General features: G+C 45.1%; 1 protein-coding gene across 1 annotated transcript in view; it reads right to left on the minus strand.

Annotated features, from left to right (window-relative positions):
- WTIP (WT1 interacting protein) overlaps window positions 1-14,168 on the minus strand; it is a 71,774-nt gene that overhangs the window by 11,807 nt on the left and 45,799 nt on the right. The window contains exons 3-4 of the mRNA XM_009567939.2: window positions 11,890-11,957; window positions 3-65 (exon numbers count right to left, since the gene is read on the minus strand). Coding sequence (XP_009566234.2) covers window positions 3-65; window positions 11,890-11,957 — 131 coding nt within the window. The remainder of the gene's footprint in view (window positions 1-2; window positions 66-11,889; window positions 11,958-14,168) is intronic.

Genomic DNA, 14,168 nt, shown 5'->3' on the forward strand with positions numbered 1-14,168 from the left:
ACCATTTCCATTATGAGGTGTCCACAAACAAAGCACTTGTCTGCCGTTTGCTGGAAACCTGAATACTGTTCAAATGACAGAAAAGAAAGGATTATTAGTAGCCACTCCTCTAGCTGCAGAAATACCTTTTAAGTGAATGCTGCCCTATTTTCCAGCCTGTGCTGTACATGGCAGCAAACCATAAATAGGTTTGGGAGACAGTGACTCAGGAGTCTTCACTCCACTTTTGTAGCAAGCTCAGATACCAGCTTGGCCTTCTGATCCACCGTAAGATTTCCACTGAGATTTCTAATGCAACAATATTATTTTAAATTTGATTTTTATATTTGAAGCCTGTTTGGCAAGTTTGCCTTTGGTGTGCTGGAACTAGCTTGAATTCACTCTTTTGGTTGTTGTTGTTGAGGAAGTAAATAAAATCAGACTCACCTTCTGACTCCTGCTCAAATTAGTGATCAGGTGCATATTTACTTCAGATTTTGCCCCTAATTTCACACAGTGCTCTAGTCAGGCCCAAGCAGGATTTAACTGCCTCCCAGGTACCAAGCTATTTTTATCCAGCGAAGAATCTACAAGCCCAGTTGTAGGAGCTTGGGCTCTTTGCACAGTGTGGGCGACAGTAAGGTACTTCAGAAAGATGACACCAACCCAGACTGCCTGCAGTGGGAAATGAGAAGGCTGGGAGGCCTGGAGCATAGTCCTCTTGGGTTTGGTGCTGAAGGCACGGCAGCAGGGAGATGCTTTGCCCACTTGGGACCAAAGCTCTGTGCTCCCTGCCTGAGTGTTTTTGTCCATAACCTTTTGTACTTGCATCCCTAAAGCAGATCCTGTTTCAGATGCCAAAGTCTGCCTGTAGCCCTGTGTTTAGAGGTATAAAAAAAAAATACCAAGGTTATCAGGGCAGGCACCTGACCCACCAACCAACCACCCTACAGGCAAGAGGTATTTGCCTGAAGGACTTCAGCCACCCAGTTTTGAAACTGGTATTTGCAGTGGCTGAACTTTACCCTCAACCACTGCAGTCGTATGCGCTCTCCTGCCAGAGGGAAGGGGTGCCCAGCTATTTGTATGGCATTGCCTAGGGATGCTTATTGCAGCAATCGAGGTTGCAGCAAAACTCACCTGAAATGCACTTCAGTTGCACAAGATAAAAGATGGGGAATGGGGAGGATGAGTGTAAACTGGACTCTTCTCCCAGAGAGCAGGTTAATTGGCTCTGGCATCTAAGGCATCCTCAGAGCCTCAGCTCTCAGCTTGCTCCATTTCCCCCCTTGAATTAGTGGGGATTAACTGTCCCCTCACTTCAAAAGCCAGTGGTTCCTAGCCTAGAGCTGCCATATGTTTTCCTTTTTATTTGTGTGAGGGGATTACATGTTATTTCAGCTCAACAGGTTGGAGAAAAAATTACTGTTGCTACGCAACAAAGTGATTATGAAGGAAAAGGTCTCGCAGACACTTTGATGGCCCAAAAAAGTTGGTAAAGGATGGTACAGCATCTGTCACAACTCCAAATTTACTACACACTTAGTTAGGAACACAGCTCAGTCAATCTTAAGAAACTTTGAAATGTCATCAAAAGAGACCAGGGTGCTGAGGAACAAATACAGAGGTGGGCAGTTCCACCTGGCTATTTCTGCAAGATACGGGGTTTTTTTTTGCTTTTTTCTTCTTACTGATGTAGAAAAAAGTCCTCACTGCTGGGGGTGCTTCTTGGCTGCACTATAGCTGAGTTACCATCTGGCTCAACTGTTACCCAAGGTTGCGAACTCAAGGGCTACTGGAAACAGGTGGGTAGGTCCTGGTGGCTCAGACAGATGAGGATTAACAATAGTACAAACCCATCTAATTCTAAAATCCTGCTGGAATGAATTTACCAGTACCATCTGGCTGTCATTTGATAAGGAATGCAAAGGAGTATTTACTCAGCTATTGATTAAGAGGGAACAATACCCCCCAGGAACAGAATGGCAGAGTGGTCAGATGAGTGTTGTTTATTGCTAACTAGATTGTCATCAATTACACTGTCAGAAAGAAAGGTTTTGCTGACAAAAAAAATCACTCTTTCTATGACAAACCCTAGTAAATTAAAACCAGGATTTGTTTATAGCAGAAGAATTGTTATTTGTCAGACACATCCAGAACAGGATTACCCAGTGAAGGCGACTTTGCTCAATGCCAGGAAGTCTCATAGTGGTGATATTTCTTGGGCATGGGGTGCTGTCCTTTACCACCACACTCTTTTCTGATCACAGCATTGAACCCAAACTGGAGACCTGATTCAGTGAGACTGAGGTTTTGGATTCAGTTTTAAACCTATCTGGACTAGAAAAGAAGAACAGGCTCGAATCCCAGCAGCACTGTTCTTGACATGACAGTTATACTGTGGATATTGTTGTTTAAAGGTAAGCAATAAATGATCTTCTCTGTGTTTTTGTAGCCCACCTGGCAACTCCTGCTTTGCAGTGTTTGTTCTTAGCAGGGCTGTTGTGCCAAGTGTTCAAGTTTACAAGCAGAGCTTACAAATGAAGCCTTAAAATACTAATTAAAACTGGCAACCTCTGTCTTTGAAGCACTTGATTATTATTAACCTTCACAAATCTTGTCTGTGCAACGAGAGAGAAGTTGTGACTTGCTTTAGGCTGCAGACAATGCAGAACGGCCTCTATTATCTCTCAGCACACCCAAGAGCCTCCCCCATGGTGGGTTCCCAGCATGGCTGGGTGGAAGCAGCACTGGTCCCACACAGCTTGTGGACTGGGGAACTGCAGGAGAGGAGGAGGTTATGCTCTACAGACTTGCAGACTCTTTCATTACTGACATAGCTGGGAAGGGAAAGAGCTTTTGCCCACACCAGCCCCTCACTCACAATCTGGAGACATGAAAAACAGACTGAGGTGAAGCAGTGAAGTAGTACAGGCTGATAGGAAAGACCCTGGGGTAGAAGCTAGATCACAGCTATGCTTCCTGTGCATATTGTACTTTGTACACACAGTTTCATTTGGGTTGTGAGCAGAACTAGTCACAATTTGAGCCTTACTCTGAAAGGGCTTCGTATTTGCCAGTTTGGTTTGTTATTATAAATATTCTGTTGGCAGACCAGTAAGACAATGTAAATAAATACTGCCTAGTTTGAGATTGGTCTGTAATGTTCACAAGTCTACAGTCTGTACCCAGGCCAAATACAAGGGTAATTATGAACCTTCCCAAACATTCATTCATTTATTCAGATGCTCACTAAGCATACGTAAAAACATTGAAAGAAGTTGTTAGAAAAAGAACAGCTCTGAAATTCAAAGTTGAAAATGAAGTGTTACTCTTTACTCTCACTTCCATGACTTAAGAAATAAGATGCTTGTTACCAGTATGCAAAGAAAACAAGTGCATGTTGAAGAGCTGCTACATTATTTTTCCCAATTTCTTAGTTTGGTCCCAACTGTTTCTCCCCGTATTTACCTTGTCCTTGACTTCTCTCCCAGGATAATAAAAATCTTACTTTATGTACGTGAATCAAGACATTGTAATCAAGCTCCTCAATGATACTTATATAAAATAAGACTCTGGGAAGCTAAATAGACCTTGAGAAATACGTTGATTATGTTAGAACAGAAGAGTAAAATAAAGTGGAAGACTTGGCTGGCTGAACTTTTCTTTTGTTTGCTCTCCACTATACTTTGACTATCAAATGGGAAAAAAAATCTCTAATGATTCTGTCCAAGAGTCTTTGTTTCAATGCAAGAGGAAAACAAGTCCCCTTCTGTCCTGAATATTTAGGCCTGTTAAGTGTCCTCCTGTGATAATCTTGGGGTTTATAACTCTTCTGTCTAATGTGCAATATATCCAAAAGAAATTAACAATGAATTTTGAGCATATAATGAACAATTATGCATGGAGGATAATCCCACCAAGTACTATGAGAAACAATTTCTCCTGTCTGCCCTCGGTCCTGTATCCAATCCTGGTTGTCTACCCAGGGTCTTTTACAGTTTGATGTTCTCATCGACATTTTCAAAAGCAAAACCACTCAGAAAATAGCGTGCCTGAAAAAGGCTTCGGGATCCAAAGTCTCTACCTTAGGCAACGTCAGATCTTTGAAAAGACATGTTGCTGCTTCTCCTTCGCATGCCTAACCGTGCCCAAGGAGAGGCCGAGGCCCTTCCCTGCTGTTAGGCACTCAACTAAACAAAACCTTCCTCCTGGAAACAGACCCTGGAATCTCATTCAGGCCCATTTTCTCCTTTGATGAGGATGTTCAAAACCTGCTAAAGGTTTGTGCAAGCAGATCAAGTGGGTGACATTTCAGCAGGTGGGGCAGTTGCTGCCTCGGTAATGGTATGAAGCCGTAAAAACTACAATTCACAGTTACAGCACTGCAAAGTCACCGAAGGCGATTGCTCAGCCCCGACTTGAGATTCCTACTCTTTTACGCTTTAAGGGCTTTTGAGCAGGATGATCAGGAGTTTTTGCCAAAATGCTTCAGGCATTTAATTCTGAAAACTAATTTCTGAGTTGGGTGCTATGCTAATAATGTATTCCAACCCCAGGCTGCCTGTAATCCCTCACAGACTCTCTTCTCCTTGGTTTCCCATTAGCAGAGCATCTGTCTTCTCGCTGCTTTATTGTTTGCTCTCTGCATGGGACCCTTAGTACATGGGACACAACAATGCAAGAAATTCATGGGATCACGCTAAGAGAGGGAGAGAATATCAAATTTGGTTTCATGCAGATGGGGTTTTGTTGTTGTTGGTTTTTACACACAAATTTAAATGCAGCGATTAAACTGAACTGAACAAAATGGGGCCTTCCCAGGCTGAAAGACAGGGGAGCCTCATGGCAGGTGGCAGAGATTAAACTGAAGGAAAATAGTCCAGAACTTTAGTCTTCATCTCGCTGAAACGCTTTTGGGTATCCTGTTGCTTCACCCTCTCTTGCTGCCAGCGAGGAAACTCTGCCCCAGCTGCTACCTTCTTGCTTTTGTTTCCCCTTCGTTATGTTTGAAGGACATGGGTAGGGCACAGAGGGACTTCACATTCTGCACAGAGCTCACAGTTGGTCTGGCCACGCACAAACTGCCAGAAACGAGGAATTCAGCTGGTAGCTACCTTTGCCTTCACAGTCAGGCATTTCATAGCCTTCCAGAAGGGAACAGCCATTTACCCCCTAGACAGCCTACAGAGACCCATGTGTCAGCACTCACCACAGCTACTTTTTGTTTGATTAATTAAGAGCCAATAACGATTTTCTTACCTAGATAGCCCTTAAACAAACCCCTGTGGAAGTTTTGCAATGACAATGATCAAGAGAAAAGCCTGAAGCAACAACTTTAACTCTGCATCATATCTATCACTAAGCCCAAAATCCATTAACTTGGTTCCAATTGTACAGCAGCTCATATTGCAGAGCGCTATGTCCTTGCTGTATGTTATTTATCATCACTGCTACCATCTATTAAGTACATTGCAAAAGAAACCGCCTACTTTGGAACATATCTTCCTGGAAAAAAAAAAATGTGCATTTTATTCAAAACAGTTATCGTAGAATGGTTTGGGTTGGAAGGGATCTTAAAGCCTCTCAAATTCCACCCCCTGCCATGGGCAGGGACACCTCCCACTGGCTCAGGGGCTCCAAGCCCCATCCAACCTGGCCTGGAACCCCTCCAGGGTTGGGGCAGCCCCCACTGCTCTGGGCACCCTGGGCCAGGGCCTCACCACCTGAACAGGAAAAAACTTCTTCCTAATACCTCATCTCAGTCGAGATTTCAATTCAAAATGTAACAGCAACCAATACCAACATTTACTACCGAAGTAGAAATGCATCACTTTCTCACATGTTTTTTTTATAACTCTTCCATAGAAAAAAATTAATGTTGTCTGCTTACAAGTGTTTGGCAGGAGTCACACGTAATTAGAAAGAGCTCTACTTCTTTTAGGTGTGCTTCAGTTATTATAATTTATGTTTCAATGCACTATTAAGAAAACTGGTATAATCTGACTTCTTGGATCACCACCTCAAGAAGAAATAGGGGAGTTACTACCTGGCAAGAAACCAGTTGGATTTTGTAACACCTCTTTGAAATATCCCACTAGGAAATGTAAAGTACAGGACTGTCACAAAACTAGTCCATAGTGATATATCACAGAAAAACCCATCTTTGACCTTCCATTTTGCCAAGGCCTAGAAAGTGACTCCTATGACCTATTTAACAATCCATAACCCAGTTCAGGTCCTAGCTTTAAAAATTTGACCTCTGAGATGAATTCCTAGGAGAAATGTCTCAATGAGACATCTGCCACCAGCTTCAATGGATTTGTAACTTCTGATACGGGATACAGCCCTACAGTATTGTGTAGCAATGAGAGAACCCAAACTGCCAGCTCTACGCACTCTTCGTGCTGATTCACATTCAAATCCGAAGTGCAGAGGCCAAGCAATATTTGACTAGCCCTAAATATTTTGAAATTTGAATTTTACGCCCACTTATAGGTTTGATGCAACACTTAATTCAGAATACCCCAAATAATCATACTGACAGATTCATTTATAAAATAAAACCAGGCCCACTGGCACGCTACAAACTTCAGAAAAACTAAGGAAGGAAAGTATTCAAATCCTTTTGGCAGGGAGGGGCTGGAGCAAGACACACACAAGTAACAACATGAAATTCACTCCCTCATGCGCCAAGCACAGTAATACACTATAATCTGTTTGCCTTTGTTTTCAGTGACAGTATTTGGGAGAACAGCAAAGCACAGCATTCAGGATACCTCTGGAACTTGGAAGCACCTCCTGACCCAATCTGGAGACGTCAGCGCCTTGAAAATGCTCACAGACACTGTGCATCGGGGATAGTGTAGCAAATCCCTTTCCAAGCTTTGATTCCATCATTCGGTTAAACATATCAATAAACACTCACGCCTGTCTGTTCTATCAGTACGCACTTTAACAGTCTCTTAAACACAACGTCCTCACAGTTACCTCAAACTCCATTTGCTGTGTGTCCCTTTCATGTCTAATGGGAATCAAGCTGCAACTTTACCCATCTACCTTTTGAACTGAGTCTCTTTCCTAAGGGAGTCTTTCTTAGCAGCAACGGGCTCTGAGGAATGCACTAGTCCCAGCACTGACCTCCCACGGGGGATCTCCTAACATTTACACTCGCCAAGATGGAAAATCAAACCTCTGACTCCAGCTGACACCAGCTTCCATTACACTAAATAAAAACTATCTTCCAAGGGCCCCAGCAAGCAGGAACGAGCCATTTCCTACACTGCCAACTGGGAAGAGCAGCCTTGTTACTACTAACCTCTACGCTGCAGCCATGCCGAGGGGCCCAAGATAGGGCGTGGGTCTTGCGTTTGGTGCTACAGGCGATGAAGGCGCAAGCCCTGCTCTTACGAACTGTTCATCACCCAGCTCGTCCTCTCTTGATGTCCGATCACCTCACCCCTATGGAAGTTCAGTCGTTTCTACTTGTCACCTCCCTCCCAGCCTCACACACCCTTTTGCATTTTTAAAATCATCGAGAGTTTTCCCGTTGTGGAGAGAAGATGAAGCCCTGCGTGTTCTCTGTGACCAACTCTGTGTTGCAGTGGCCAGCTGAGGAGCAAGGAGCTTACAGCTGGAGCACGAAGGAGAGCATCCCAAGCAAGTAGCCACCACTGCTGAAGAGAAGAGAAGAGAAGAGAAGAGAAGAGAAGAGAAGAGAAGAGAAGAGAAGAGAAGAGAAGAGAAGAGAAGAGAAGAGAAGAGAAGAGAAGAGAAGAGAAGAGAAGAGAAGAGGAGAAGGATCAGAAACCCCAGCAGAGTGGATAGGAGGAGAAGGAAGACTTGAGAGGCAGCCTGAGGGGTTGCAAGGCACAGTTCTGCCAGGGTTGTGGGCTGCGTGCCCTCCTGCCACAGTCTCAGTCCTTGGCTCTCCCTGGCAGGAGGGGACGAGGAGCCACAGAGACACCAGCACGCAGACACCATGGGGCTGGGAGGGGCAGAAGGGGACACCCAAAGGCTTCCTTCAGGCTTGCAGTGCGCCAAATCTCTCTTCAGGTCTGGCATGTGCAAAATGAAGTTTTTCGAGCCTTTCTCTCTGAGGATTTATGGGCAAAGTGACAGATCTTACTCCAGTCTCACTCACTGAAATGGATGAACAGCTTTAGATGAAACTTTCAACAACAAATGACAGCAAAGTTAGCCAGAGGCAAAAACCTGGTGTGAAGAAGTTCAGCCTAAATGATTAAATTTGGCGAAGTTATAAGACAGTGAAAGAGATAATCTTGAAAGGGGAAGTTTTGGATGACCTTAATGCTATGCACTGCAGCTTTTGGTGTCTGTAATAGGTTATTTCCCGAGCATCTGAGTGTCTTCCAGTAGTGCATTAAGCAATGTAAGTAACATCTGTCACAGGGTTCATTTTCCCTCTCATCTCCTCCCTGGAGGGAAATTCTCTCGTTTCTTATTCTCCACTGGACCCCCATTCAATAACGTTCATCACCTCGAGAGAAAAACGAAAAGCCCATCAAAAAGAAAGAAAGAAAGTAAGAATTGAGCGCTGTAATAGATCTAAGATTCAGGCTCCTTTGGTGACATTTTTAAAGTCTTTTTTTGCCAAGAAAAACAGTGATTTCTTTTAAATTTCTGTATGTGATATTTAAGTATTGAAAAGGAAAGACAAATTAAAATTATTGAGCCATTTTTCCTTCACCCATGATTATGCAGCAATTTATCAACAACATAGAACAAGAACTGCTGACTGGGGTTATTTATTATACAGTGAGGCATTTGCTTTTTGTTCCCTTCACCAGGAGCAGCGCTCCCATTAGGGGTAGTCAGCCGTCTGCGTCCTAAGAGCTCGTAGGGAAGCATCCAACTGTCATCTGGTTTATTTCCTTTCATGAAACAACTACACTAACAGGGCTGGGGCAAGACTCGGACATCGCTGGACTGGCTACCTTATGGTGGCATGAAAAAGTCATTGGATCCTCCCTGGAGCTACAGCAAAGCAGTGAAAGGCTTGGGGGTCCGGTTTTGGTCTTTTCAACCCTTACAGGCAATATCGCTACTGAAGTGCTCTGACTGGAAATCGCATAGGTTAGGCAATCTCTGCACCATGCTTGAGAGAGTTGGGGTTGTTCAGCCTGGAGAAGTCTCCAGGGAGACCTCAGAGCTGCTTCCAGAACTGAAAGGGGCTCCAGGAAAGCTGGGAAGGGGCTCTGGATCAGGGAGTGCCAGGATGGGATGAGATGGAACGGTATTCAGCTGAAAGAGGGGAGAGATTTATAGGACGCATTAAGAAGAAATTACTATGAGGGTGGGGAGGCCCTGGCCCAGGGTGCCCAGAGCAGTGGTGCTGCCCCATCCCTGGAGGGGTTCCAGGCCAGGTTGGATGGGGCTTGGAGCAACTGGTCCAACGGGAGGTGTCCCTGCCCATGGCAGGGGGTGGAATTTGAGAGGCTTTAAGATCTCTTCCAACCCAAACCATTCCATGAATCTTACGCAGAAGAGGAACCATCCATGGATTTTTTAAATCTGATTCATTCAGATCAAGATGGAGGAGGTTTCTCTGTGCCCTCCAGGTGGGCCCTCACGCACTCATTTGCAGCCCCGCACAGAAAGCTGCCTCTGTTCTCGTGAGGACGACCCCAGCACGCGGCATCCATTCCTCATCTACAACTCCACAAACGGGTCTAAAAACTTCTAGTGCTTCTTCCCAGGAAAGAATGGGCAAAAATAAGCCACCTGATTCAGAGAAAGATAATCGGTGCCCTCAATAAAAGCAAACACGTGGGAAAACTATTTGCTAGAAGAATGTACCTTGCGGCTGTTGCCAAAGGTTTGGATGGGTGTATCTGCACTCTGGATAGCTTTATGGCTGCACAGTGGAAATTGCTCATCGTGAATGATAACATCTACCTTTCTCTAACACCTTTTGTCCAGAAATCAACAGCAGTTTTCAAAGAAAGGGCCAGATTTTGAATCCTTGATGCCAGCAGCTCCTCACGTCACACTTTCACAGACCAATTTTTTTGGAACAACTCGGCAGCCACAGCTCTCCGGCACTCGCTCTGCTTTAAGTGACAACTGAGCACTCTTAAAAATATGGGGTACACAGTGTTTCACTGCTGAAGTGCAACTGGTGCTGGGGTGAAGAGGCACTCCCAGAGCGGCTGGCACCAATGCTCGACAGGGACAGCTGCCTTAGCACGGGCACGGACGCCCTCAGAATTCAATTCCTTTTGCTGACTTCTGCAGCCTTGAGTCCCTTGTTCTGCTTCTCTCCCACCCCTCTGAGCTACTGGGACTCTGCTAAGAAACATCATGGTGAGATTTGGGGTTTTAAAGTGGTGCCTTAAATGTCTCAGCAGTTCCCTAACTTGCAGAAAGTTTATTCCTTTCAGGGTCTTAGCCTCATTTTTCTTGTGAAAAATCACTGCAAGGATCTCCTTTAGAAGCCTGCTACAGAACATGGCCAAGAACAAAAGAGGCTTCTCCCCACCCCTTGAAAACTGAATGTTCTCCAAAAGATTGAGATTTTTAGATTTAAAGTTCTCATGTTTAGGCTGAAATTACAAGCTAATAACAACAATCATGTCATTAAGACTGGATGAAAGGTTTTGATCATGGGGAAAGTACATTCCAACACAGTTCAAAACAAAAATCTCAAAGGTCTGAGCCCCTCCATCTCACACTCCACCTCTTCTCTCTCTCCCTGTGCTCCATCTTCCATGAAACACAGGGAAGAAAGAGCAGAAAAAAGCAAGGGAGAAAAAAATAATTTTCTCCCCAAAGTGCAAGCAAAACAGTAACACGTTTCAATTACAACAAGAAACTTATTTTCTGCACAAAACACAATTTGTTCTTTTCCACAGCCTCCAGCTGTGGTAGACTGAGAGTAAAGGTGTAACACATGAAAGCAAAGATGTCTTATATTTTAGGAATTTCCATGGGTTTTATGGATTGCATTGATGAGAAATGCATTTGTGCACTCTGAACTGCCAGTAACATTTTTGTTGTGGAATATACTTTGAATAATTCCTTTACAAAAGGCATGGCCACGTACTCATTAGAAACGGAAAGTTGTCCTGGAAGACCCAAGCTTCTCAATGATGTTTCAATAAATCAAGGTGGCATACGTTCAACATACTGATTCTCCAATGCATCATCCTCTAAGCTAAAATATATCATTCCTCTCTGATTTCAATCCCTAGCCATGCCGTCCTCTTAATCTTCATTACAAATGGTCTGCCACTTATCAAATAATTCCCTGTACTGCACAATCCTCACCACTAATTGCACAAATATTTTATTTTTAGTACAACACAGCTCAGCAACAAGCGTAATTTTTCTTTTCATGACTCAGCCTCTATTAAAGTAGAGCGTTTATAAAGGCTCTGGGCACATGGAGAACAAACTAGTTGCTCCTCTGTGGCTAACAGTTTCTAGCTGATCACAATGCAGCCCCACATCACTTTCGAGCAGAGCAGCGATTAAAACTGCGCCTGAAACAAAGCGACATTGTACACAGCGATGACGTGCTCTAGTCAAAAACGTCTCCCCTCTTGTTATGATTGGTATTCCCCAGATGTTTGACTTTGAGCTCCAGCTTGGCAGGCGAGGCTTTGTGGCTGCAATTCAAGTCCCAGGCTCGAGCAACTCCAGTGTTTATTCTCATAATTTACGCTTTGTGATGGCTTATGGACAGTTATGTACTTGGTCTCACAGCCACCACTTCAAACCCAGGCCCTGATCCTGCCTTTATGGAGTCAGGGATAAATGCTTCCCAATTCCAACGCTGGCAGGAGGCCGCCGATGACTAACCACCTCTCAGAGCAAACAAGCCAATATAAAAAAACAATTTGGTTTGAAAACAATAAAAAAACCCCAAATGCCTGAAATCTTACTTACTAGGAAGTCTTCTTCACAGTACACTTTGCCATTGACATTGTAGAACGCTTTTCCGCGTAGTCTTCTCCCTGTTAAAATACGGTACTGTCAGAATTTTGTGCCCCATCCCCAAACCTCCTCGTTCAGGGTGTAAAGCAAAAAGCCCACCCTGCTGCTCCCGTGTGCATGGCCAGCTCCTGGCCCCGCTCCTCCCTGCAAGGTCCATCCAGAGCCACAGGGGAGCGTTGGGGTCTCGGCTCCATCCTACCTTAACAAATTCCTTATCAACTAAACGTTACTTCTAAGTGCAGGTTATGGAACCCAGCTGATTCTTGTTCCTGGAAAATTTGAATCTAACCCCAAAAACAATTGTTCTAGGGGAAAGGCTCATTGTAAATGGAGATAATTGTCTTAGCAGGTGAAATCACAGCAGCTTTACATCCACTGCAATCCACATCAGCGATGCGCATGTCTTCAAAGGACCAAACAAGGGCTACTGCACGGTCCCTGTCACCTTTAGAAACATTAATACACTAATGCACTTCACAGCAGCGGCACCCACAGCTCCCTGAGACATTAAAGCAGTACAAGGCATAGGTGACGGAGGAAAGGGCAGAAAAAATAGACTGAAAACAAGACATTTCCTTTTCAAGTTTGAACATTTACCATTTCATTAGCGCTTGCAGAACCCTACGGACAAAGCGTGTGATCATCGTTAACTGATGGCTCCCTTTACAGCTAGGAAATGCACAGCAGACTCCAGAGAGTCCCAACGAAAAGGGTTAAAACCAGGAATTCAAAAACCACCGAGCCCAACCAGTTTTCAGATACAGAGGATCAGATCAGTCTTACACCAGAGCTGCTCCATTGAAAGCAACGCCATCGTATCAGCGTAAAACCAGAGAGGGAGAAGGGAAGTGCACTCATCCTGACTCACCTCATGTCCACTCTGTGCAGGGTCCCACCGGCCAAAGCTCCCAAACCTTTGGGTGCTCTCACAAGGCAGCTGCAGCCCTGGCGAGCAGGTGGCACGGTGCCCACCATGGGCTGCGTACCGGCTGCTGTCAGCAGAGACACAGAGCAGGGAAAAGGGCAAGAGGCTCTGCATTTACAGGTCAACAACTGACCCGTGCCAAAGCTTTTACCCCACAAAATAAGCCTGAATGTCTCCTACCAAGGCAGAGCAGCTTCACCATAAACATCGTCGATCTTTGTGGAGAATTTGACTCCAAGCTGAGCCAGCCGGCCAAGCACAGAGGGGAAGGAGTGCTCTCCACGGTTTCCATAAACAACGTTGAGGAAAATATGATTAATTTTCAGTGTTTGAAAGTGCCTTTTACACGTTGCCACTCTGATCCAATCCTGGGAAACACTGTGTGGCACAAAGAAGTTGGGATCTAGGCTGATGCTTTTGGGAAATCACATGCTGCATGTGGTTGTCTGGCGGTTTTACTGTCGTGGCTGAGGGAAATGCTTCTTTTGTGTGCACATTCTTGGGCTGTCGATCTCACGGGCTGCTGTCTCCATACTGCTGGGAGGTGGAGTCAGCTCTTGTTTGTCTTTCCAGCTGCCTGGTAGCTCTGGTGGGGACCAGAAGCCTCATAGTGTGGACAATGCACTGAGAATGTCCCATCACCTCCAAGACTCTTAGGTAAAACCGGTCCATCCTACGTGTCACACAAACAAGGCATGGGGCTGGGATGGCAGTCAAGAGGACTCTCTCGACTGATACAGAAACAACTACCTCTAGATCTTCCTTCCTGCTTATCCAAGCCATTTTAAACTTCTTCTAGTGAAAGGTAAAGGAAAGGCAAATAGAAGGGAGGGAAAAGGAAAGAGTCCAGAACGGCTTTTTAAAGGACACATCAGCTCTACAAGACCCAGCCTTGTCTTTAGGGGGTGGAAACAAAGAGGCTGCACCCAGAACAGGGACTTGTCTTGGACGTGCTGCACTTCCACTTGCTCACACGCACCAACGGCGCAGAGCCAGGGCATCTGTTTCAGGTGGAGAAGCGCTGACCACCACCCTCACCGCACATCCATTATGGTCAGAAGCAGCCAAGGTATTTAGGGACAAATCCTGAACTCCGTTACTGGAAGAATCCCTGCAGGAAAGGAATACCTTAACTCAGGAGGCATCAGCATCTAGTGAGGCACTGCAGAAGGTGCACAAGGACCTGTACAAAGCGCTTGTGCCCCAGTGTGTGGAGCCTGGCAGTGCTCAGGTGGACAGAAACACCCCAGATTCTGCTCCTGTTGTTTCCCTACGACAGCATCACTAGCGGAAGCCAATGAGATCA

Source organism: Cuculus canorus, chromosome 13, assembly GCF_017976375.1.
Source record: "Cuculus canorus isolate bCucCan1 chromosome 13, bCucCan1.pri, whole genome shotgun sequence".
NCBI lineage: Eukaryota > Metazoa > Chordata > Aves > Cuculiformes > Cuculidae > Cuculus > Cuculus canorus.